Consider the following 24476-nt stretch of genomic DNA (forward strand, 5'->3'; position numbering starts at 1 on the left):
AGCAGGAATGAAAGCACCACTGCACCCTCCTGGATCCATCCCTGCAAACTTCTATAGCACTCCGAAGATAAATGCTGGGGCTACAAAACCATGGCTAAGAGGTCTGGGCCACTAACTCCCATTGAAATTCAATGGGATTTGGTCCTGTTAACTCCTTAAATCGCTTTACTATCCATTCTTAATATTATTCCATTGCTTTATATTAAGAGTTAAAAGTGCTGCAACTTAACAATTCCCCAGCACACCAGCTAAGTAAAATGAAGCACATTTATTGACATTTAAACAGTTAAATTTAAATGTAAACAGTTACAAAACCATATATATTTATTTCTGAATGCACAGATAAAATAAATAGAAATAAATAGAGCAAACCCACTGGATGTTTTGAGCAGTGTAAGTTCTATGTACTAGCCACATACCTTTTAAAACTTCTCCTCAATGAATATGCAATGCATGGGTCAATGTTAGCTGCAGCGTACATTTCCCTTCATTCAATAGGTGTTTAAAAGCCTAAATCACAGCTGTATAAAGTGAATTGTTGCTCTTTAACCTAAAGCATTAAGATCCTGGAGCAAAAATGTCTCCCATGCTTAAAGAGTGCTTAGATATTTACTGCTGTAGCTGAAGCGAGCAGTGCTAATGGTATAATAGCACTTACTGACTAAAAGAAGTGCTACAGCAGATTCTAGTCCCACTTCAGAATACTGCCCATCACTGAAAGAAAGGAAAGAGTGAGCCGAGTCCATTAACGTTAAGGTTCTGAATGCTGTTTCCAGAAGAATGACTGAATTAGGGAAAATGCAAAAAATCTTGTTTTGGTTGACTTGATATAAATGAACAGAAAAACAACAACAAAACCCAATGAGGGTCAAGCAGAAACTGTTTCATTCTGGGGTTTTTTTTACCTTCTAAAATTTCCCGTAGGTGACCTGCTAAATGAAAAACTTGAGAAATGCAAAATCCAAAATTTTGCTCTGAAAATGTTCCAAAACCATTTGGCAAATGTGATCCTAATGCATTAATCATTTCAGCTGGGGAAAATCTGCACTTTTCATGAGAAACTAATCGTAAGCAGAAATGTCAAGTTAGCCTCAGCCAGACACGGAGGCCCCAATTCTATCAGCTTTTTTTCAGACTTGATTCCCTGTACCCACGCTGATTGCAACAGTGTGGGCAAACAGCTCCCGAACTCTAAGGATGTTTGTAGCAAATGATAGCGACAGAAACAACATAGCGCACCTTACTTTGGAGGCTTCTGCACGGCTCAAAAGTAGTTAATTAAATTCTTTCCTTACCGGATCTGAAGGGAGCATGCCCCTGTATTCTGCCTGTGAGTGGGCAAGGTGATGATCTGAGTAGCACTAATGTTCCCTATTGTCCTTTCTTTTTCGGTTGCTTTTCTCTAAAATAGAGACCAGAGCTGCAGAATAGATTTTGAGCTGGGTCCAAACTTCAGAGCTGGGATTTTGCTTTGGGCTGCTCTGTTTGGTGAGCTGCATTTTAAAGGCTGCTTCCTCCTTCCCTGCGCTTTTGTGCTCAAAAGTCATGCCAAGCCAAAAAAGAATTGTGTACAAAAAATTGTGTCCAATTCATTTTGGGCATAGCTTGGGGTGCTTAGGGTGTCCACGTGCCTCTGCTGAGAGTCTTTTGTACCTGAAGGTAATTGCAGTTGCAAGATTAGAGGCCGCTTTTTAAATATGTCCTGAATCAGTATAAGATGCAGATTCCTGATGCAGACAACTCACTGGAGTTCAATGAGTCCACGCAGGGGCTGTATACACGGGTAACTCGAAGGACTGAGGCAAAGAAAGGATATCATTATTTGACCCACACAGTGTTGACATTGTTATCAACTGAGATTTTCCCTAGGAAACCATAAAGGAGACTGCTGTTAGTTTCCAAAGGTTTTACTTGCTTAAACTCTTAGCAAACTCCTAAGCTTACTCGGTGTGGGTGCAGCTTTAGTCAGGTGAATCAATATAGCTCTTCCTCTGCTGCTATGCTCATCAAAATTGCCTTGGCGGTGTTCTCAAACAGGGCAGCTCTGTTCTGGGCTTCTCCCTTCTTTACCCAGTGTCCATAGATTCTGAACGCGCAGGCATCGATCAGTTTGCGAATGGGTTTCAATGCGTAGGGGTTCTGCGTCACCAGCTCTCTGGTAACGGGCTTCACGTTCCGATAGGTATAGTATATGCGGACGGATGCCAGAACTGTCAGGCAGATGACCTGAAATGCAATTGGAAATGTCACGGATGCTGAATCCTCCTTCCAGGCACCTTGGCAAAATGAATTCAATCAATAGCTCGTTAGTTTAAACTGATTCAGTCTCTCAGACAGTGTGAAGGAGGGAAGTGAGGCAAGGCACACGCCTAGGAAGACTTCTGCTTAGAAAGAAGATGGCAATAACATTATTATTATTAATAAAGGCGGCCTAAGTTTCAGGCCAGAATTTTAACCTCATGATCAGTGTGTGGGATGGCATCAACTTACCTATTCTACTTCTTTCTTTAAACGCTTAACCTAATGTTATTACACTACCTAATATTTCTATAACTGTATATATTAGAGAAGGAGAAATTATGTCTCCATATTTTCCACTTAGCATGGAGGGAGATTCACTTCTCTCTCCTATGTACTAATTATTTCCTAAGGTTTGTGGGAGCATTTGGTTTTTGGAATCCCTCTCTTCCTGCTCAGCCAAAAGAAAAGTAAGTTACCCTTTCCTTGGTCATAGAGACATAGGGCTAGAAGGGACCTCCAGATATGATCTAGTCCAGTCCCCCGCCAGAGGCAAGATCATCCCTATCCATCCCATACAAACTATAACCTAAGCTCTACATAAGACTACCATCAAAACCCCTCCTTGTAACACACTTCATCCATTAATACTTTCAGAAAAAAACCCAACTATGGCAGGGGTGGCCAACCTGTGGCACATGTACTACAAATGACATACGAAAGACCTGGGAGAGGACTGGCAGCACAGCTGTAGATATAGGGCAAGGAGCAGAAAGCAGAGCAGCAGACTGGGGGGACCACAGAGCAGGAAACAAAGCAGAGCAGCAGATCAGGTGGGGAGCACAGGGCAGAGAGCAGAAAGCACAGTAGCAGATCAGTTAGGGCAAGGAGATTACAGTGGCACTTGGGAAGGATACAGAGCAAATTTGTGGTACGCCTGCCAAAACGCAAATGTACCCCTTGCAGTAGGATAGGTCAGATAATGAAGATAATGAATAAAATGGTCACTGCTATCATGCTGGCTTTCAGCCAGTTGTTGCTGGCATATCCAGTATCTGCACTCTCTGTCTCCAAATCATTAATATTTAATGGGTAAGCCCATTTTTGACTAGCTCCTATTATTTTCTTCCATATTATTAGAGATGAGTTTGGATCCCTATCTAAGGACCTGATTCTACTCTACTTTAGCCTGGGGGAGCCAGTGTCAGAGCCTACATGCTGAGAAGGGACTATATCTGCTGACTCAAGTAAATATTTAATAATCAGACTGAAATGTTTATATGGTCTCATGTCCAATATACCTGAAGCATCTCCCATTTAAACAGCTGTCATCAGGATAGAAAGATCTCAAAAGAATCATACTTACCCTGAATTTTCTGAAAGGGCTGAAGCTCCGCACTTCTTCCACGATGTACTGCTGAAAGAATGGATGAGCCAAAGCTTCGCTGGCTGTGTAACGCTTCCGAGGATTCACCACCAGGAAGTGAGAAATCTGCAAGAAAAGCACAGGCAGGTGGATCATAGATTTCATAGACGTTAGGGCTGGAAGGCACCGTGGGAGATCATCGAGTCCAGGCAGGCCCATCTCTTCTCACTGTTCCCCAGAAGCATTCTGCCAGTCAGTAATGCAGGATACTTATCTGTCTTTATTTCCTCAAGGCTAGAGACAGCACAATGATAGCATTGCCTGGAAACGGCCCTCTGGTTATTTGCATTACGCTCAAGCCCTAACCTGGCATTATACCAGGGCACGGTCAGAGACAGTCCCGGCCCTAAACAATCTAAATACAAGACATTAAAAGGCCCAGAGAGATTACGGTAACTAACTTGCTCAAGGTCACTCAGCATCAGTGGCAGAACCCAGGTCCTGACTCCTGCCATTGCCTGTCCATCAGATCACACTGTTTAGCATAGGAGGTGCCCTCCCCTTCTCTTATTCCTTTGGCAGCAGGTGAGCACTTACCAGATCTTTGACCGTGTCCGACCGATCATCCCACTCTGGAGACCCAAACTGGTAATCTCCGCTCATGATCATCCGCAGCATCACCATCTGCTTCCGGTGCCAGAAGGGTGGGGAGCCAGCCAGCAGCGTGTACATGATCACGCCAGTACTCCACCTGCAAACAGCAATGCGGGGCAGTAGCAATACGCACCGGTATCCACCATGCTGCAAGGTGACAGTCCAGTAGAGACAGGAACAAGCTGCAAAATTCTGATCCAGCCCTGGACTTCAACTGTCCTCCAGGTCTAGGAGTTTCAGCTTGACGATGCCAGAGGGCCCAGTTACAAAGCTGGATTCAGGCCTGCATAGGCTGTACTGTACGTCATGCTCAATCAAGCTGGAAGGGGCTAGCAAGAGGATCTTGTGCTTTGGACCCATGAGATTAATCAGGGTCCAGTTTAATGTGGGCTAAAAAGAGAGGGGTAACGGTGACAAGGATCGAGTAGGTCAGGTTTTTTTTGATTGCTCACAGCCGCTCATCTCCATAGCGGCTGCCTCTATTCGAGTGTGTGGCAAAACTACTGACTGCTCTCTTAGTGGGTGTAAAACCAAACTTCACACTTTACTACAGGTTTCACTGAGAAACCATAAGACCATACTGGACACCCAGGCAGATGTAGATCATTTATCACTGTTAGTGGTACTTTAGTGGTTGTTAGCGTTACTCTGGCAAAGCAGCACCGCTGAGGCAGGTGATCAAGTGCTGCTATCTGAAGTGTAGAGGCCTGTTAATAACAATCATGGGTTCTCTGCTTCAGATTGCTTTAGTGAAATGAATTCTCATCATACCTCTGCAAAACAGGTGAAGGACACCAAAGAATCAGAGGCAAAAACCATTGCTCAGGTCTGGTATTAAAAGGCTGCCATTCTTGTCTCTGACTCCTGTGTGCAGACTAGTAGCCCATTTCATTAGGCCACCAGTACGATTACAAGATGGCATCTGCTTGATGCGCTATTTGAGACTATTCATCGGTTCCAGAAAGTGGCAGCTGCTATTCAGATCTTGTGCTTGGTGATTCATTTGTACTAGGAAGCTCATCTTGCACACCCCCTCAACCTAGGCCATGGTAAGTTCTGCAGTAAACCTCAGACTAATGCCATGAGAGGGTAGTTCCAAAGGTAGTAGGGAAGTTTTTTGGTATATAGGCATGTTCTACTTACATGTCGACTTCCTTTCCATACCCTAAATGTTCTTCATCCATGGAACACTCTAATATTTCAGGTGCTAGATAGCCAGGAGTGCCACAGATTTCTGCAAGAGAAGGGTAGGATTTTTCATCTCAGAAAAATGGGTGCTCCTAGATGGAACGTTTCTAGCAACAACACAAGCGTGTTATGTAACAGCAACGCATGGGGACCTTGATATTTTACTCCTCTGATGAGCTATAACTTATTATTTGAACAGCGACAAAGGCAAAGGGAGTTAGGTGCCTCGCAGCCACCTGTGCCTCTGAAAACTGTGCTCTTAATGGGAAATGAGTGTGAACATTCAGGAAGGGGAAAGCTAACAGATAACAGTTTGAAAGAGTGCAGCTACAGTCCACTAGAGAGAGAGAGAGAGCGCGAGAAAGTGGGGGAAAAGGAAATTGAGGATGAACTTCCTGACAAAAAGCCTGCTTAACTGTCTCCCAGACTCGACAACTGAGACTGGACAAGACTGGAGAACAGACTGAAGAAGAAATCCTGACCTGCCAAGAAGTTGGCCTGGAGAATCCAGCAGGTCATTTCCATCTATTTGATTCCTCTGGGATCAAGCGGTCATCTTACCTTTGAGCTTCGCATCCTTATCCAACTGACAGGAGAAGCCAAAGTCAGTTAGTTTAATGTTCATGTCATCATCCAGGAGAATGTTTTCGGGCTTCAGGTCTCTGTGGACAATGTTCAAGGAATGGAGATATGCAATCACTTCCAACAGAGCACGCATGATCTTCCTAAAAAAGGGGTGACAATGGAAGAAATCCACCTTTCAGTCACACAGTCCCTCCAAAAGACAAATCCCATTTCCCTCCCATACCCTTCCACCAGTCAGGCCCAAAATGTGGCACATGCACTTAGTATGTCCTGCTTCCAAGTGGTCAGATGAGTACACTATAGCTTTTAACCTTAGCCTCTGATACAGTTGGCAGTGGTGGAGATCCCTCACAGTCAAGGATGATCACTCCTTCAGGTAGTAGGGACATTTTTGATCCCTCTCTAAAGGGTTGTAGATGAATCCTAGTGCCACAGACTTTCTGGCAAATGCCACAAGTAGTGGTTAAAGGGAGGGTCAGATCACAGCTTTCCTTCCAGTTATGTCATATTTCTGCCTTCAGGGTGAGACAATTTTCTTCAAAGTAAGATGTGCCATCTCTCACAAAGCATCGGTATGTAGCCCTGTCCCAGGCTAGTTTTTCCCAATTTGTGGTGTCAATGCCACGCTTCTTAATGTTTGCCTTCAGGGTGTCCTTGAAGCATTTCCTCTAGCCCTCACATGTGCTTTGTCCTTGGCTGAGTTGGGAGTAGAGCAGTGGTTTTGGTAAGCATACATCAGACATGTGCACGCAACGTCTTGTCCGCTGCAGCTGATGCTGAATAGACAATGGTTCCATACTAGCGGTGTTAGCATTGATGAGGACACTGGCATTTGTGCAACAATCCTCACACTTTATGCCAAGGATCTTCTCGAGGTACAGGTGGTGATGGCATTCCAGGCTTTTCAGGTGGTCCTTGTAGGCCACCCAAGCTTTACAACCATAGAGAAGAGTTGGGATTACCATGGCCTTATATAGTAGGAGTTGTGTTCGAGTCCTGATGTCATGATCATTGAACACACAATGATTCACTCTTCCAAAGGCAGAGCTGGCACATCAGATCCAGTACTGAAACTTCTCGTCGATGTTGGCCTTCTTTGAGAGATGGCTACCGAGGTATGCAAAGTGTTCAACATTTTCTAGCTCCTGTTTGTCAATGAGGATCTTTGTTGGGGGGGTAGGGTTTGATTGTCCCGGAGCAGGTGGGTGAAGCCCCTTTGTTTTTCCAATGTTAAGGGTCAGTCCCAGGTACTGGTATGCTTGAGAGAAGCAGTTAAGGGCCATTTGTAGGTCCTCCTCAGTATGTGCAACAACAGCACAATTGTCAGTGAACTGAAGTTCCAAAACTGAAGGCGAAGTAACTCGGGTTTTGGCATGGGGGTGGGAGAGATTGAAGAGGTTCCATCCATCCAGTACTCAGTGCCGATGCCATGTGGCAGATGGTCACGGATGAGCGTCCTGATGACTGCAAGAAAGATGACTGGGAGGGTGGGGGTGGGGAGGGAGGGGGAGATTCCCTCATGGCCGATCACGCAGACCCGGAAGTACCAGTGGGTCAGTGCAATGGGCTGCAGGGGGGCCCCCACCCCCACTAGAGGGGCAAGTTCCCCCCCGCCCCTCCCCCCGACTCAGGAGGCACCAGTTGCCCATGCTTGGCAGAGAAAAAACCTGTGTTCAGCAGCAAGGGGATCCAAGACGACTGGGGTTACTCCTCCACTGCAGCCTTCATCCACCTTTGCAGCCATTGAGAAGCGTGCCTTCTGCATCCACCTGCTCCACTGTTGAGGTCTTTGTGTTGTGTTGGACTGCTCTTCACTTGATACCTCACCTTTGACCTTACCACCATAGGTGACCCTACCAGGAGTACTCGACTCCCGATGGTGTTGCTCTTAGGGTTCTTGGTACATGCAAGCCTCTCCATCTCATCAAGATGGCAGTCCATGGAGAGGCTGACAGAGTTTCTAAGTATCAAACTTTGCCCTGTAACACCAGCTGAATAGATGCCAGCTACTCTTGTGTTTCACTGAAGGTAAGCATAGAGCAAAAGGTGCCATAAATTGCATCAGTTGCCCTCCCTACTGAGCTGCCAATGGAGAACAGCATTTTTAGGCAACTGGAAGGTGAAAGCTGATTTGTGAGAAACTGCTTCTGACTTAGCAATCTCTTTTTAGAGGGAGTTTGCTACCAAAGAGGTAAAAGCTGCCTCTTTGACCAGCCAGAAGCAAGAACAACCACTAAGCTGTGCAATTCATTCTGGACTTACCTAGTTTCCTTCTCACTTAAGGTGACTTTCTCTGTGAGGTAATCGAAGAGCTCCCCTCTCTTCATTCTACGTTTAAGAAGAAAGGATACAAAGATGCATGGCTGAGTCATAGCCTGGCCACAAATGCTGTACAATGGCACCAAAACCTTTCAGAAACAATGGCTAAAACAGAACATGCATTTCAGCAACTGGGCTTAACAGAGAGCAATTCCAGATGGGCACTTCAGTGGCGGTTTCCTATGTATAAAGTCCAGCTGGTTTAGCTCGAGTACTGCAATTCTTTGGGTAGAGTCTACAGGACACAAGGAAACGCCTGGCAGATACCTGGACTAGACCAGAATGAGCTGCCTTAAGAACCGTAAAAAGTACAGCCATGCTACTGTGGCACTTTGCCCAGCTTCTCAGGGCTCATTACCCAAGGGTGTCTCTACACAGCAGTGCCCTTTGTGCGCAGACTAGGCCTAAGCACCAGAGCAAACCCTTTTCACAGTCCACTTGGTTGACTTCTAAAGGGCTGGGCAAAATAATCAGCTGACTGACTGATGAGAAATCAGTGTTACACCAGCTGCGGCCACTTGTGTGGCTGCAGGCAGAGCCCAGTGTATAAATAGACTCCTGGGAGCTGTGATAGACTTCAGCAAAGGTTACAGGGAAACCTGAGCAAGCCCACTTGCTCCTGCAGAGAGGAGGGAGGGCTGCTTGACAAATGACGGCCACTGGGACAGGTGCGACCATCCCTCTGAGAGCTGGAGAAGCTACTGCTGCAGTAGGGGAGGTAACGTGTAGGGTCAACACTGAGTACTGGCACAGTGGGATACATTACAATGCACTGCTGGGTGCTAGGTGTTTTTCTGGGCCTGTGTGCAATTCCATTCATAAATCCCCTTTTGCAGTGGTGAAGTGCACCCTAGCCTGGTCTGTCCTCTGCTGACAAAAGATTTATTTTTAGATCGCATTCATGGAAATCACTACTAATGCCAAAGCCTCTGGATGGAAGGGAAGCAGAACAGCATCTCGGAATAGGGCCTCTACCTGAACCAGGGTGATAGCAAGGCAGGCTTTTTTTCCACTCTGCACCTTCAGTGAGGTTTAGCCATTCGCTTCCTGGCTACAGTTGTCCTCTCGGGTCCACCCAAAGCCAGGAAGGAGGGTACCTTTCTAAAAAAGGTGCTGCCCATCTCACCCAGGTTGGCCTGAGTCTCTACTGTGGCTGTCAGACAAACTCAAAGGAAGTGTTATCCCTAATCATTGCCAAGGGATTGCCTACCAATGTGGAGTTACCAGCTACAGCCCTGCCCAAGGGTGAGAGAGTAAAGGGTTAGAGCATGGGGCTAGGAACTAGGACGTCCAGGCTCTTTTTTTCGTCTCCACTACTGACTTGCTTCATGAGCTCGGATGGGCCATTTACCCCCCCTGTTCCCTGAGCTGTAAAAGGAGGGTGGCAGCACCTCCTTGCCCCACTGGACTATTGAGGCTCTTTGAACACTCCTTTGTAAAATGCTTCAAGAATCTCACAGGGAAGATGCTGTGGAAGCGCGAAGTGCTACTGCTGTTTCCCCCCATCACTAACATCCCCTCCCTACTTTGCCACCTGTCATTCTGGTGACCTCCCACCTGTCATTCTGGTGACTGATTTCCTGGTGGGTGGGAACACCCATGTGCGTTGTGTCCGTTCTTGACCTAATATTGCCTGGCACAGGTGATGTGGCTGAACAATGTTCCCTCTGCTAGTCAAGCTGGTGTGTGTGCAAAGAGAATACAGCTCCTGAGAAAGCTGAAGGTGTCGAAGACAGTAACATCGCTCTTTTTTTGACTGCTTCCTTTGCCTTTACTTATCTAGCTACATCCAAGCCGGAACTGCACTCTGAACACTGCTCAAGAGACAGATGCAGATCAGTGACTCGGGTCCCTCTCTCCCCTGAGATACAGACATAAAAGTACGTGGTTGATTTTAAGAGATAATCATCTCCTTTGCCCAACCAAAACCCTCCAAAATGTTTACAGAGGCAGATAATTGGCTGAGTCATGCCACATGCATCCATGCTCCCAATATACTGTGTCTGCATCTGAATTGTGCTTTGTACGTCATTTCACTGCCTGAGGAGAGTATGATGCCAGGAATTGCTTGGAATGACAGCCCATCACTTGACCTGCTTACATTTAATGCCAGCATTTGATCTGGCTCACGAAGCTCTGTGGCCAGTGCAAACCACATTCCCTTACATTATCAGCTTTAATTTGGGACTGTGATAGCAATAAACCCAGATACTGTTCCCAGACATATTAATATAAATGCCATCAATTTCAGTCAGGTTTACCTAGGGGTAAGAATCTGCCCCACTGATCATCCCGAAAGCCCTGAGATAATAATCAAAATGGTACTTACAGGTCAAATACTAAGAAGAAAAAGGTGCTGGATTCATAATTGTCCTTCAGCTGAACTGCAAAAAATCATGGTATTGAAAATCATTAGATGCAGTGCTGTGACCTTGCCCTGGGCTCTGTGTGTGTGTGTGTGTGTGTGTGTGTGTGTGGGAAAAAAGCCATACCCCCTTCTCCAATGCGATAACTGTTCCCTGACCCCCAGAAGCAGGTGAGGGACTTAACGGTGGGTGCATCTACATGTACCTCTTTTTAAGTGGGTTTAGCCTAAAATCACAATCTTTAAATTGCATTAAGAACACATGTCTAAAAATGGTGATTTAAGGCTAGGTGAGCTTAAATTTGATACCTGCATAAAGATTTCAAATTTAGGCGCAAATAACTAAGTTGCATTAGTGAATGTATAGACGTGCTAATGTGCATTACTGCGGTGTGCGTCAATGGACACACACCACATTAATGTGCATTAGTGCGTCTGCACGTGCGCTAATGCAATTGAGCTATTTGATGCAACTTAATGCGCATCAGCGCATCCAAGTGTAGACGAGGGGCCTAAATCGTCTTAACGCGTGTTAAGCAAAGGTGCATTAAGTTTAGATGCATAGAAATACATGTGTAGACATGCCCAGTGAGACCATTTTGAGCCCCCATGTTAAAGCACAGACTTGTAAGTTGGTTAGATACTTTTTCTGTCTTCACTGAGGTCAGTGCGAGCTCAGCACATGTGAGGAGGCACCTGGAGAAAATCCTAACCAGTGTTGAACTTGGTTAGGGCCTGGCTAAGGAGACCCACAAGGACACTTCAAGTGCTGCAGGAAGTGTAGATAGGAGATGCAGCAAATAACCTGCTCCTTTCTGAATCAGAATCAGCTGTCATGGTATTAGGGACTACATGGCTGCAAGAGGCCTCTTCATTCAGAAGAGATGGAAGCCCAGAGTCCTGACTACCTGTGTTTGGTTAACTTATGTCATTGCAGTGGGCAAAACATATCTTGGAATACTGTCTCCTTATGGAAATCCAACACAGCTTGTTCTTCTTCCCCAAAAACAGGGAGAATATGAAGCTGGTGGGGATGTTTGCTGTTAGCATTGTTTGCCAGGACTCTGCAGTGGAGGAGGTTTCTGCCCTGCAGGCAGACTGATTTGAGCCACACCTTGTCCTTCCCCTGCCACAGTGTTTTTCCTGACCCATCTTCCAAGGGCACCGCCATGAAAGGGACTTCCTGGAATCATTTAAAGAGAAACTAGCTGATCCCTGGAACTGGCAATGCAACCTTTCTCAGAAACCCTGCACCAGGCAGCTGGAATTGGAGAGCTGTTCCTGAGGTGGTGCCCTCCTTGTATCACAGGCTGTGCCTTTTGCGAAAGCTGAGTCATGAAGAAGTGAAACATAGGACTCCTGGGGCATCGAGGGCTGAGTTTTAGGCTGTTGGAGCCAGGGTCCAGAGGAACTGAGTGTGACAACAGCAGGCTCTGGAGAAGTCCCTTCTCTGCTGTTGATTTGCTGTTTCAGCAGCACACTGATCATATAAATGTCCTGCACACCCACACACAGAGACCTTTATAGATACTGACCCCCAATGTGGTGATCTTCTCTGAGTCCACTGAAGTCAATGCAAGCCATTTCCATTGATTTCAGTGACTTTTATGTCTGGCCCTAATCCCTCTTCTCATCTATCCTCCCAAGCTGCAGATTTCAGCAGACTGTTTTGATCCTGATTTTAGCAGTTGCTGTCTGTGCTGTGCCATGTCCAGCAATGCTGACTGAACAGCGATGGATCTGAGGGGAAGCAGCGAGTAGCTAGAGGACTCTCGGTCACTCTGCCCATTTAGGACTCGATCCAACTCCTGTTGGCTGCTTGCAAGCTGGTGCCATTGGACACCACCTGGTGGACATCCACAAATGGGCAAGATACCTTCTCTGTAGGGGTTTCAGTTCAAGGAACCAAAGGTTTTAATCCAAGTCTGAAATCTTTTGGGAATACCTGGCACAGAGATTGAGAATACCGATCATGGAATAAGTGCTGGGGTCCAACCAAAGAAGTTTGCACTTACTGACATGGGGATGCCCCGAGACCTTCTGAAGAATGTCAATCTCCTTGATAGTGGCTTCCCGCAGCTCCTGCACTTCCTCTGGGGACATACTACCACCTGTGATGTCTATAATCTTAACCGCGTACTCCCGCCTGGTCGTCTTGTGAACACACCGACGGACCACGCTGCTCACTCCTCTGCCAGAACCAAAACAAAGACAAGATTAAGGGAGTTGGACGGTTTCTGGCTAGTTGAATTCCCCGGTTCTCCTGCCCCAGCACAGTACCGTAATGGTTGGATTAAAAAGCTGCTGCTTTGGAAATTGTTTGTTGTGGCCCAGATCCTTATTGGTAGGAAGTGATTCCTGGGGGATTCTGAGAGGCCTCAATTCCTGCTGACATCAGCAAGAGCCCTAATTTTTTTACCATTTCCTTAATGGTTTGTATAATTTATATTTCTAACGGGCCAAATTGCAGGCCTCTTACATCCTCTTAATCCTGTTAGCTTCAGATGCAGCTAATGATGCTCTGCAATGTGCTGGCATGACTCTACCTCCTGTCATATCTTCTTCTTATTTTCCTGTGACCATTTCACGGGTTTTCCCAGCTCACAGGGCTGGAATCTGGATGACTGTTGATCTAGAAGGTGCCACACTGGCCTGGCATCTGCTTAAAGTCTCTTCTGAGTTCTTGGGCTGCTGTTGGTTTATTGTTCACAGCTGCATTCCAGCAAGCACTTCACGGGGCTGTACAATGTCAGCCTGAGGTTTATAAGCAGGACAGTACTTATCAAATGACCTTTAGGAATGAATACTGTGGACTTGGCCCACTCTTCCTATCTGATAGTGGGAAGGTGGAGAGGAACCAGCATGTTCCAACCTGCAGCCAGCCCAAGGGAATTCTGCAGCACTGTCTGTGTAAAAATTAGCCACTTCTGAGACTTCAGTGCATGATGGCTATGCAAAATAGGTCTGAAGTGAAATAAAGCCCCAGATCCAAACACCTCTGAATAGTGAGTTTCAAGATCTGAATCTTGACCCTGTCCTTACTATGGAGGAACGTTATCTTCAATCCTGCAGTGATTACTTTCCTCTCATGCTGCTTCTACCCTCCTGCCTGATTCAAAAGCTGTCACTCAACAATCATTTATTATTCTTTTACTGGAGAAGTGTGTCTTCCCTTAGATGTTTTGCTTTCATGGAAATGTCCTGCAGTTCTGCAGCAGTAACTTTACTTCAATAACTTCCAATAACTTGACTCACAGTTGCTGACTGACTTCAGCATCCCTGAAAGTTGAAACTCTCTCATCTGGGTCCCTAAACATGAATTTAGCAGCCTACCAAGCCTGAAAAATCTGACCTAAGCAACAGAGATGTTCTCAGCCTTTTCCAAACATTGTAGGTGACATGGCTACTAGTGCCCAGGTGCTTTAGCAACAAAAGTGCCATTTGCAAAAAAAAAAAGCACTCAGCAGCCTAAGCCATGTTAAATTTTCATAAGACCTAGGCTCTTAAGTTACTTGGATACTTTGGGAAAAAGTTACTCCAAGTGTGAAAATCCCAGATCACTACATGCCTATGGAATAGCTAAAATTCTTCAGAGTGGCACAGGCCAGCACTACGAATGAAGATGAGTCCTTTGCAAGTTGAAGTGTATATGTGAGGGAGAGGAGCTAGTTGTATTGTTTTTGTCCAGCCAAACTCCTTTACTATCCAGAAATATCCACACTCATGCCTGTCTGCTGACTTATCACTAAATCCAAATACAGTACCTGTTACAAATACATGAAAGAAGTCATGCCTGAAGACAATTAGTCAGACACGTCTTTTCCTCACTGTTAGGGAGCTATCATAGTGTGCCCCCGCTTCCTCCCTGCAAAAGTAGTCACATCTTACTAGTCTTGGACACCTCTGTCAAACCCTTTAGGATCAAAAATTGCATTATTATACATGTAGCACAGACAGGGCTAAAGTCTTTCTTAAAGGTGATTCAATTCTAAGCCAGAGGGACCCTTGCAAGAATGGTATGGATAGGCTTGCCCCATACTCTACAGAACATTGCTCCAGAGGAGAAAGTCACAGTTTACCTGCCCAGAATTTCCTTGGGCTCATAGTTTTCATAAAATTCCTTGGATGAGTGAAAGTCTGGTAACTCTTCGTCCTTAGTCATGTTTGGATCCTTACTGGTGCCACTCTAGGGGTCTGCTTCAGGGTAACAAATCACTAAAACAAGAAAACAGCAACTGAGTAGTGCAATGCCTGGCTCCTCCCAACCACTAAATTCTGAATTGCTAAATGTGAACCTCAACATCTGTATTTTTTGACTCCCATTTGCTTTAGTTGTAATCTGATGTCTCTTAGATCTGAGAACTAGAGACTAAACCCAACTAAACCCTGCATTTAGCAACTCGTAGACCAGGCCCATAAATTCTGTGGTGCATAACATTAGTAATGATGTAAATATTATCCTCATTTTACAGATGGAGAAAAGTGTCAAATGATGTGTTCAAGTTCATGCAATGTCTGGACATCCGAATTTGGGTCTCCGCTCTCAGACCTGTGTTCAGACCACTACTGTTCTAACTACAAATTACACGGTTTCAAAACGACTAGTCACTGTACAAAATTTTGACCTACATGTCATAAGTGTCCTGAAACAGGATTATAGCACATCAGCGAGACTCCTAGAGACTAGTCAATACTGTGGAATGGTCAGATTTTGTCAGTAAGCATGACAACATTTTCTCAAGTGGTTTTAAAGTCAGTTTCTAAAATGAAACAATTTTTCAGAGGAAAACAAACCGAATCACAATCACAGATCTGGAAGACATCTGAGCTGCAGCTTGTGCTAGGAAGTTATTCTGCTGACTGGCATAAACTTCAGTTACAGTGAGACACTGAGACTTGTGCAGCTCCCATAAGTCTCCCGCAAGCAATGTTTATAGCAGATGGGTTATGTTAGATCAGGGTTCAGATAACGAGCTCTCAGTTTTTTATAACTGTCAAATACAAGGCAAATTTCCTAGTATTTTCAAAGCAAATTTTCAAGTATTTTGAAGCTATATACTAGGGTATAATCGAAGTAGATGCCCAGCACCAGAGGGGGTGACAGTGGGAGCTAAGGATGCTCGATTCCTCCTTGGAGACCCTCAGAACCTTGCAAGACCAGACTTGTTATGTGCCTGGTTTAGTGGAGAGAAGAGCTCCTCTTACCCATAAACTTCAATAGATGCAGCAAACGTGGACCCAGAAAAACTGGTTTAAAATGCCCTGGCCAATTTATGGGCAGGTGTTATAGAAGAGCAGGACAATTCAGTAGTAGTGTTTGTACTATTAAGAATCCCCTTTGTCTAAGGCAATATTACTATTTAGCAGGAAAAGTTCCATTAGAACTGATAGAGAAACACTTCCCAAGGCTGCATCTTGCATTCTCCCACATCCCTATATTAAGAAACTTTATAAGCCTGAAACAGGAGCAGGATTTCTCTGAGCTGTTAAGTCAGTCTCAATTCTTGATTAAACACCTTTTAAATACCATAAATATACTTTTACCAGTAACATACTGGCAAAGGAATAACTCTCATTAGCTAAAACTAATAGGGCAAATTCTACTTTTAAACCTGTGCAGTAAATGGAGTCACTCTGTATGACAGCAGACTAAGTAAATCTATTCCAAAGGCAGGATCAATCCACAATAAACAAAATACTCTGGCATCAGAAATCTTGCTGGTTTTAGCATGCAAATGTAAGTTTAAGAAAGGTTTTCAATTCCAGCAAGATGACTATTTTTATAGCAGCAGAAGGGTCTTCATGCTTCCTGGACAAGAGTGAAAATAAGGTAGGTACGATGTTTTAAAATTTAATATTGAAGATGACTTTTTGCAGTGAGATGTTATAGAAAACTTCAGGGCATAATGCATTCTGAAGATTTGTGACCCTTCTGTTGCTTCACAGATCACCTCCTTTCCTGCTCATAATGCCTGTTTGCTTTTAAAGAGATCTGTTTCTAGATGCAGTAGGTTTCTACTTACCATTACCTCCCTGCAGAATTTCTGTCTTCTACTGTTAAGTCAAATCTTCCTGGCTCATTGATCAGGAATCAAATGAGAACCACACAGTAAAAAAAAAAAAGCTTCTAAGAAACAGACAACTTTGAGTTTAAGAATAACATACCAGCCTTCAGTTGTGCTGCTAACTCATCGCGGGTCAGCTTCTGTGTGAGTGCTGTGAAGCCAAAAATAAATTGCAATGCAACTTGGAAGCAATGCCAGACTCAGACACGAACATACATTGCTACAGCTTTAATTTAATTTCAGTTTAAGAGAGGAGGGCGGGGAGAGAGCGGCAGTGACCTGACTTGGAGGTGAACAGAAACCATTCAGTCCATAGCAGTGCTTATGTCAGTCTCTTGCATGGCCCCCAGCAAGTTGAGTAGTCTCTCTAAAGGAATCAGTGTTCTCTCCAAGCAGTTCAAATAGTGTTGTCTACTTACAACAACTACTAATCAGAAGTCTGCAAAATTTATACAAAGCGTAGAAACTATTTAACCTTGGTGTGAGTGTTAACAAAATTTAGCCAGGAGTTGGATAATCATGCAGAAGCCAATGAAGCTTGGGCAATAAGAAATTGAGAAGGCAGGAGCCTCAGCAACCACACACCAACTGTCCTGCATGCTCTTCCTCATTTTCCAACCTTCACTGTAACGTAAAATCAGTGGTGCTGAAAGAGGCATTTGAAACCATCTTCTCAGTCTCTGAAATGGTAACCATCACTATTGCTACATATAACCAACAAGTCTTTGCAACCACTGGCTGAATCAGGTGCGTCAAACATGGTTTGGGTGTCAAACAGGCTGGATCTAGCCTGTGGAGTGGTCATCTGGCCCACATACTTCCTGGCAGGGCTGGAAGTTGGGGAGCTGAGATGGTGCCTGCTGCTAGATTTTGGGGTCTGGAACTCCTTTTGGGATTGTTTCAGCAAGGATGCATGAAGCTCCGCAGCTCTGGGCCAGCATAGCGACTTGCGCTCACTGTGGTTAATCCTGCTGCTGCAGGTGGGTCTAGTTTTAACCCACAATTAGACCTGTGAGCCAGTCTTGAGGGAGTTGGCACCCTCTATGAGCATATCCCCACAAGCGTGCATGTGTGTTTCCCTAGGGACAAATAGCAGCACATAACTGTGCCACTGCTACTTGACCTTGGGGAATGCCCCTGCAAGCACAATCTGGCGCACAGTAAATTGCCCTGGGTGGAGTAGGGGAACCTGGCATCAGCACCTGGGCTGCCCCAGCAGCCTTACCTGGGGTCATGACAGCCTCCCAGGGCTCCAGTGGTGGCAATCTGGGTGCACAGAGCCTGCCTGGCAGCCAAAGTGTGGCTTTGACCACCCAGGCTCCAGTTTCAGGCAGCACGTTCTACAGCCATGTGTGCTGCCCTAATTTTTTTTTTTTAAATACTGGGATTTCTCAGTATCTAATTTTGGTTCTTTGGACTGCAAATATGGAGCCTGGAGAACCTTTTCGTATGACCCATGTGTGTGTTTCAGCACCTCAAAAGCCTTTGAGGTACTACAAAGCACATGTTCCCACTGGTGGAGACATAGCCCATTAGTCCAGACCCGGGGTATTGTATGTTAAGATGCACTGCTTCAGCTTCTCCACCAGAGGTTGTATCTGGTGTATAACCTGGAAAAATAGCCAAGGAATACCAAGCAGTTTCACTGCATTTAAACTTTGATGAGTCCTGCCACAAGCTTGTGTTGTAAGTGGCGCACAGGCCATGAATGAAAGCTTATTCAGAGCTTGAGAAAGCACTGGGCCACTTAAGAGGCTGAGGATTTCCCAGCCAGCACACCAGATTTACACTTAAGAAAAGATCATTTAATAAGGAGCTGTTCTGTGAATTGTTTTCTTTTGGTTCCCCCTTTTGGTTGGTAGCTGGTAATCATGGTAAGTGGCTTAGTGAATAAAGGGAGGAGCAATAAATGGTACCTTTATTATAGTAAGGCTTTTGAGGCTTCCACCTGTCATTCTTATAAACAAGCTAATGAAACATGGTCTATATCATGAGGTGGATATACAACTGGTTAAAAACAGAACTTGAAAGTAGTTGCAAGTGGGTTACTGTCATACATTAAGGGCATTTCAAGTGATATCCCACAGGGCTTGGTGCTGGGTCTAGTTCTTTGCCATGTTTTCATTAACAATTTAGACAATGGAAATGCTTACAGAACTTGTGGATGATGGGAAGCTGAGAGGGGCTGGAAGCACTTTGAGGGACAGGATTAGAACTTAAGAGTGATCCTGACAATTTGGGGTTGGTGGGGGAAGAAGTCTGAGAAGAACAAGATGACACTTAATAAAGACATGCTTGAAGTGCTGTACTTGAGGAGAAATCAACTGCTCATTATCAGTAGCTAGGCAACATACAAGTAAGGACCTGGTGACCAAAATTAGATATTCTTCACAATCTGACCGGTTCAGAGTGTTTTAGCTTTAAAATGGAAATGAAAAAATAAACATCACTTGTTCTCAATGGTGAGGATCAGATAGTTTGGCACAGTACTTACTTGCCTACATGAGGCTCGCACATGCTCTTGCCCTGGAGTGCTCAATAACCATGTTCCAAGATTCTCTAGCTTAGAACAAAGGCAATTGTTGTGCAAGTTTTAGTTTTCTAATAAAAGCTTGGAGGTCACTGTGCTGTTAAGAGACTGAAGTCTGCACATATGAAATGAGCTCTTTTGACAGTATAGCCATCTCTTCCCCCTCAATGGAGCGGGGCCCCATCTTTTTTCCCATCACAGCAACACTGCTGGCAATAAAGAAACTTTATTAAAAGATCTACTTAAATCTCTTATTCCAGAAAGAGAAAAAAAATTGACTTCGAGTTCTCAGTGAGACTCATTAGAGATATTTATTTAGTCTGTCATATGAATACACTGAAGCTATGTAAATCAGAACAGACCATATAGATTTAGCTGACCTTGATGAAGTCTAGCCTTAGCATCTGATATTAGTCCTTTCATGGACTTCTAGAACTATCTTGTTCCAATCATTCATGTTTGTTACTAAACAGAAGAAGAGACTAGAGGGCCCTCTAGTGTTCTGTCATAGGACACATGATTAACAAATGAACTAACAAGATGGTGGTCAGACAACTTTAAACTTTAGTAAAGAAGCAGTTTTCATTCTAACTAGAACTTCTGAATGTTGATTTTGAACTTCTTCACCCCACGGAATTCAGTTAGGATAGACCTGTAAAGAAAAAAAAAAGTGGCAAGATTAATATAACAAGCCAGATTTTGATCTGAAGACCTTAAATCTACAGGCAGATCTGCGTTTTTCATGAAATAAGGCGCACACTGCAGAACTGTGAAGACTAGCTCTGCAGAATTACACTGGGTATTTTTAAATCAAGTCTGTTTTCAAGACTGTCAATTTCTCTTCCGAAACAAGTAGCCTCAATCAGTGGCAACACAACACTCATTGGTACATGGGGACTGTAGTTGTGCTTTACACACCTTTAAGGAGAACTAGGATCCATCTCAGTTACCACCCCTGCTTCTCATTTCAGACACAGACATGCAACTGCAGAGGAGGCAAGTGAAAAGGTTGTGCAAGTCCCTTGTTCCCAAGCCTACACTGGATTCAGACAAGCCAGAGGGTATATTATTACATTGGTTGTGGTCCACTTCTGGATCAGAGGCCAGATATTTAGTACAAATATCAAAACTTGACAAGTCACAAATAGGTAGAAGCAGCAGCTGCCAAGCTAAGGGTTGCAAACCCCATTTCCATGCAGGAACTTAGTTCATTAAGTCAGGACTATACCAGAAATGGGGTTGTGAAGCACTGGACTAGAATTAAACCCCTGCATCTTTCTGGTATCCAAGAGATCAAAAACAGGCCATAGAATAATATGACCATAATAATTAACTGCAGTGACTAGATACATAGTAAAATAAATGCATGACAAATGATATAACTAAATAAATTACTTACCATTAGCAAACCTGCATTGCTTCAGCACTTCACTGAAGCCCTCGCACAGTTTGAGGTCAGTCTGGTTCTGTGCACACTCCAGGAACTGCTTCATTTCATACAGACAAGGGCCATTTTGCGATTGCTGCTGCTGGTAAGCAGGCTGGGCTGCTTGAGGCTCCTGAAAAAGGAACCACAGCAGCAGAGTCAAGGTTTTAGAAATGTAATATCAGTGAGAATTACTGCAGACTTGCACTGCCTACTGTCTTCAGAGGAAAAATAGCTACTGATGGAGCAGAGAGCATTTGGTTCTCAAGTTAGATGCATCTAAACACAAGGGGTGAAAATCCAGAATCCTACTGCTGTAGGAGTTCTGCAACTGACAAAAAAAAATCTAGTCTTTTCAAATTAATTGCAGAACTCTCATTGAAATCAATGAAGCTAGGATTGCAGCTATAGTATTCAACCTGAATACAAATTCAGATGCTTTCCACATGGATTTCTGTTCCCTCCCATTGAGAGGATTCATGTTCAGTGAAACTATATGGAACTTTTAATTCCCCTTCTATTGATGATCCTAGTTGATAAGTCAGTAAGTATTTGGGCCTGTAGAAGTGACTGTTTACACAAAGTGGTGCTAACCATTACTAGAGAGCTCATTTTTAACTCCTCACACAGCCGATTTCAAAGGAGTAAGGATGTTGCGTTTGTAATGTCATCATTTTGTTCAAATTTCAAACAACTGCTGGAATCTGACCCTTGCTTGAAGTTAAGCTGGATAGCTAGATGCTATTTCTGACTAGAAGGCAACAGATAGAAACTCTTGTGCGCAAGTCCAACAGCCAAGGACTTGCAATCTTTATCTTTAAAACCTTATTCCCCAAGGTGTCAAACCCGTAGCATCTCTACCATTAACATCAAGTTATTCTGGGTGAACTGCCAGCCCAAGCAGAAGGGTATTCAGTTTTTGTGACTGAGAATGCACGACTTGTCTGTTTTAACCACTGGGTACAGCAGACGTCTTGCCTTTTTCTTACTCAGCCAGTGGTCCCACAACTTACAAGACACTGCTACACACTTCTGGCAAATCAAGTTCATTTCAGAAGTGGCAAAATAAGTACAAGTGTCTGAGGAAAGCATAGATACATTTCCATTGACTATATCTGTGCAGTAAAACATAGTTGTTAGGGGCTCCCACAGACATGTGGGGAGCCGACTCAGACACACTGGTGTCGGAGCAGACTCAATTAACTGAGTTTGCTGGAGCGTGGAAGTTACCATGCTCCAGCAGCCTCCAGCATCACGCGCACTGAAATATGGCGGCAGGGCACTGTGAACTAAAACTCACTGGGTGACATAAGAGTCAGCATTTTTGTCAGTGTGGGGGGCACCGATACATGGGGATGCAGTTCCCTAATGAAGATGCCCCCCATCCTCCATATGGGAACGTGCCCTGGGGCATCTATGCAACACAGAGGCCCCTCAGCGGCATGTATTAGTAAGGTTCACAGCCCAGTTACCTGGTAAGTAATGTCGGGCCTTGCAGCCTCAGAGCCACTTCCTCCTCCAAACCCTCCTGTAATGGCGTGCCCCAGCGTGTGGCCTACAGCGGAGCCCACGGCCACGCCCGCAGCCGTGGTGGCCATCTGCGCCATCAGGCCGGGCTGCTTCGGGGCGGCAGCGGGAGAAGCCACGGCGGAGGCCGGGGCGGGTGCCGGCACAGCGGCGCGAGCTGCAGGCGGCGGCGGCGGGGCCGCTCTCCTCATTGGCGCACGACTAGGGAGGAGAGAAGAGCCCACAGGTCACAACGCGCACAGACACGACACCACCCGCCCCCTCACCCCAGGCCAGGCCCCGCTCACCTGGCGGGAGGCGCCATGCGGGACGTGCGGCTGCGGCTGCCCCGAGGCATGATGGCGGCGACGCGGCTGCAGCAGCGAGCGGACAAGGACAGCTCCTCCGCTCACGAGGCCCGGCGCGAGACTGCTGTTTCCGCTTCCGGCCACCCGAAGGTCACCTAGAACCCGGCGGCGCGCGGTGATGTAGCCGTCGCTCGCTGATGACGTGACCGAGGAGGGGTGGGGCTGGGGTCAGGGTCAGGGTCAAGCTGCGGCTGCGCGCGGTGCTCGGTGTTATCTGGTGGGGGGGGCGGGGTGGGCACAGGTGCGGGTGTGCCAGACTCCCCCGCACAAAGGCGGGGTGTGGGAGCCTGGGCCTCGCCGCTAGCCCTGAGGGGGGTTGACTCTGAACCCCCCCCCCAGGTGGTGTACGCTGTGGTCTTGTTAACGTTGCTCGATTGGAAACATCCCAGTAAAGGGATACCCGGTTGTATCGTGTGAAGGAACTTGCTTCGGCTTCTCTTGTGCTTCGCTGGATTAAATGAAAGCCCCAAGAGGCATCCCGAGTGTAACATTAGCGTAATAGTAAAAAGTTGTGTCGCTACTTGTACAAGTTGTGTCGCTGCTTGTAGACTAAAAGTTGTGTCACTGCTTGTAAACTGAGTCTTTATTTTCACCTGGCATCTGAAGGCAGGGGCGTGACCCACTTGCGGCACACCAGGGACTCCCAAACTCTGACAGCTTGCACCGCACCAATTTAAAATGATACAAGTACCACCAGCAGTTTTTTCAGTTCAACCTTAAGTACCACCAGCAATTTTTTGTTGTGTAAATTGCAATAAACCTGTTAATGTGTACCACTGATAGGTACCACTGGTGGTAGGCATACTGCCCATTGGGAACTGCTGCCCTACACCTTTATTTCATGTCATTGCATTGAGTGAAACACGTCTATGTGGTAGCACGCAGAAGCATCCCAGAGTGCATTTGTGCTTGTCTTCTGTATCACAGGAAAGACCTCTTCAGCTTAGAGAGAAAACTAGAAATACTGCAATACTAACCAGTAAAACCATGATTAATCTGATAGCCGGAGTTCTGCTAAAGATAAAAGCCACTCAGTTTGTAAAGGAAGACAAGGTTTTATTTTCATAGTTTCTTGGATCTATAAAATATCAAAGCTGTACTACGTGCAGTTCACCAGTATACACAAACGGTCATTTATAAACTTCCCAATGCCAATATCCATAATATACGATCTACACATCCAGGATAACACCACTTAACAAGACTTTAAAAAGTGTGCAGTCAACTAATGAGATGCATCTTACTGCCATTACATTTAAGATCACAAGAACTAAAAGAACATAATATCTTGGAAATCCTGGAAATCTTCAAGAAGAGACTGGATAGTCACCTTGCTGGTGCCACCTGACCCCACCTGTCTTTCCTGCTTGGTGCAGGGGGCTGGACCCAATAATCTTCTGAGGTCCCTTCCAGCCTTGTGATCTATGAACGTATGTTTCTTCCATTTAGTTTATGCATTTATTTGCTCCTCTTTTGCAATTTGCCTTGTGTCCAAAATCTTTGTCCTCCAAACCCTCACGCACATAACTTTGGGTTTATGAGTAGTCCTACCAAGTGACTAAACGTGCATAATATTAATCACATGCTTGTTACACCTGTAAAGTAAAACAGCCCCCTGCCCGCCCCCCCCCCCCCGGGTGCTAATGCAATTTAAAATAAATGAGGTCCCGGTCATACAAAAAACTTAGGCAAGTAGTTAGCTTTGAGCACTCAGTGGGACTTTTCACTTTAGAAAATGAAGCAGGACTGGCATCTTTGTTTCGGGTTTGCAAGAGCCTTTCATACGGCATGAAGAGGACAGAGATACTGAACAGGAAAACAACTGTAAGGCATCCCTGCTTTTTTAAGAAAATAGCTTTATTGCAA

At 45.2% G+C, this 24476-nt stretch overlaps 2 protein-coding genes across 4 annotated transcripts; both read right to left on the reverse strand.

The window, feature by feature from the left end:
* Positions 1–253: 253 nt before the first annotated feature.
* On the reverse strand, positions 254–17029 carry PHKG1 (phosphorylase kinase catalytic subunit gamma 1). Of its 3 annotated transcripts, XM_090025287.1 has the most exons (11): positions 16739–16997; positions 14795–14930; positions 12731–12906; positions 10680–10734; positions 8294–8359; positions 6008–6171; positions 5402–5492; positions 4202–4355; positions 3605–3730; positions 1945–2226; positions 254–1796 (listed from the first exon to the last, which is right to left on the reverse strand). In XM_090025287.1, exons 2-10 carry the CDS (start codon positions 14875–14877, stop codon positions 1975–1977), a joined length of 1167 nt encoding a protein of 388 aa, XP_089881413.1. In that variant the 5' UTR covers positions 14878–14930; positions 16739–16997; the 3' UTR covers positions 254–1796; positions 1945–1974. The 3 variants fall into 3 exon arrangements, with proteins under 3 accessions (XP_089881413.1, XP_089881414.1, XP_089881412.1); XM_090025288.1 differs by having other exon boundaries at positions 254–2226; positions 16881–17029; XM_090025286.1 differs by having other exon boundaries at positions 254–2226; positions 16739–16996.
* Positions 17030–19602: 2573 nt separating this feature from the next.
* Positions 19603–22711, reverse strand: CHCHD2 (coiled-coil-helix-coiled-coil-helix domain containing 2). The gene is made up of 4 exons (XM_090025291.1): positions 22551–22711; positions 22209–22464; positions 20710–20869; positions 19603–19962 (listed from the first exon to the last, which is right to left on the reverse strand). The coding sequence occupies exons 1-4, from the start codon at positions 22598–22600 to the stop codon at positions 19952–19954; spliced, it is 477 nt and encodes a 158-aa protein (XP_089881417.1). The 5' UTR covers positions 22601–22711; the 3' UTR covers positions 19603–19951.
* Positions 22712–24476: the final 1765 nt, after the last annotated feature.

This window comes from Crocodylus siamensis, chromosome 13 (assembly GCF_052110815.1).
Source record: "Crocodylus siamensis isolate JL-2025a chromosome 13, ASM5211081v1, whole genome shotgun sequence".
Taxonomy (NCBI): Eukaryota; Metazoa; Chordata; order Crocodylia; family Crocodylidae; genus Crocodylus; species Crocodylus siamensis.

Coding starts and splice junctions, on each gene's coding strand:
- PHKG1 (XM_090025288.1), bottom strand. CDS start 14,877: ATGACTAAGGACGAAGAGTTACCAGACTTTCACTCATCCAAGGAATTT. Junction 5,493..6,007: donor TAAGGATGCGAAGCTCAAAG/GTAAGATGACCG, acceptor CTTCTCTTGCAG/AAATCTGTGGCACTCCTGGC. Junction 2,227..3,604: donor GCCCTTTCAGAAAATTCAGG/GTAAGTATGATT, acceptor ATTGCATTTCAG/GTCATCTGCCTGACAGTTCT.
- CHCHD2 (XM_090025291.1), bottom strand. CDS start 22,600: ATGCCTCGGGGCAGCCGCAGCCGCACGTCCCGCATGGCGCCTCCCGCC. Junction 22,465..22,550: donor CGCATGGCGCCTCCCGCCAG/GTGAGCGGGGCC, acceptor TCTCCTCCCTAG/TCGTGCGCCAATGAGGAGAG. Junction 20,870..22,208: donor GGCCCGACATTACTTACCAG/GTAACTGGGCTG, acceptor TTCCTTTTTCAG/GAGCCTCAAGCAGCCCAGCC.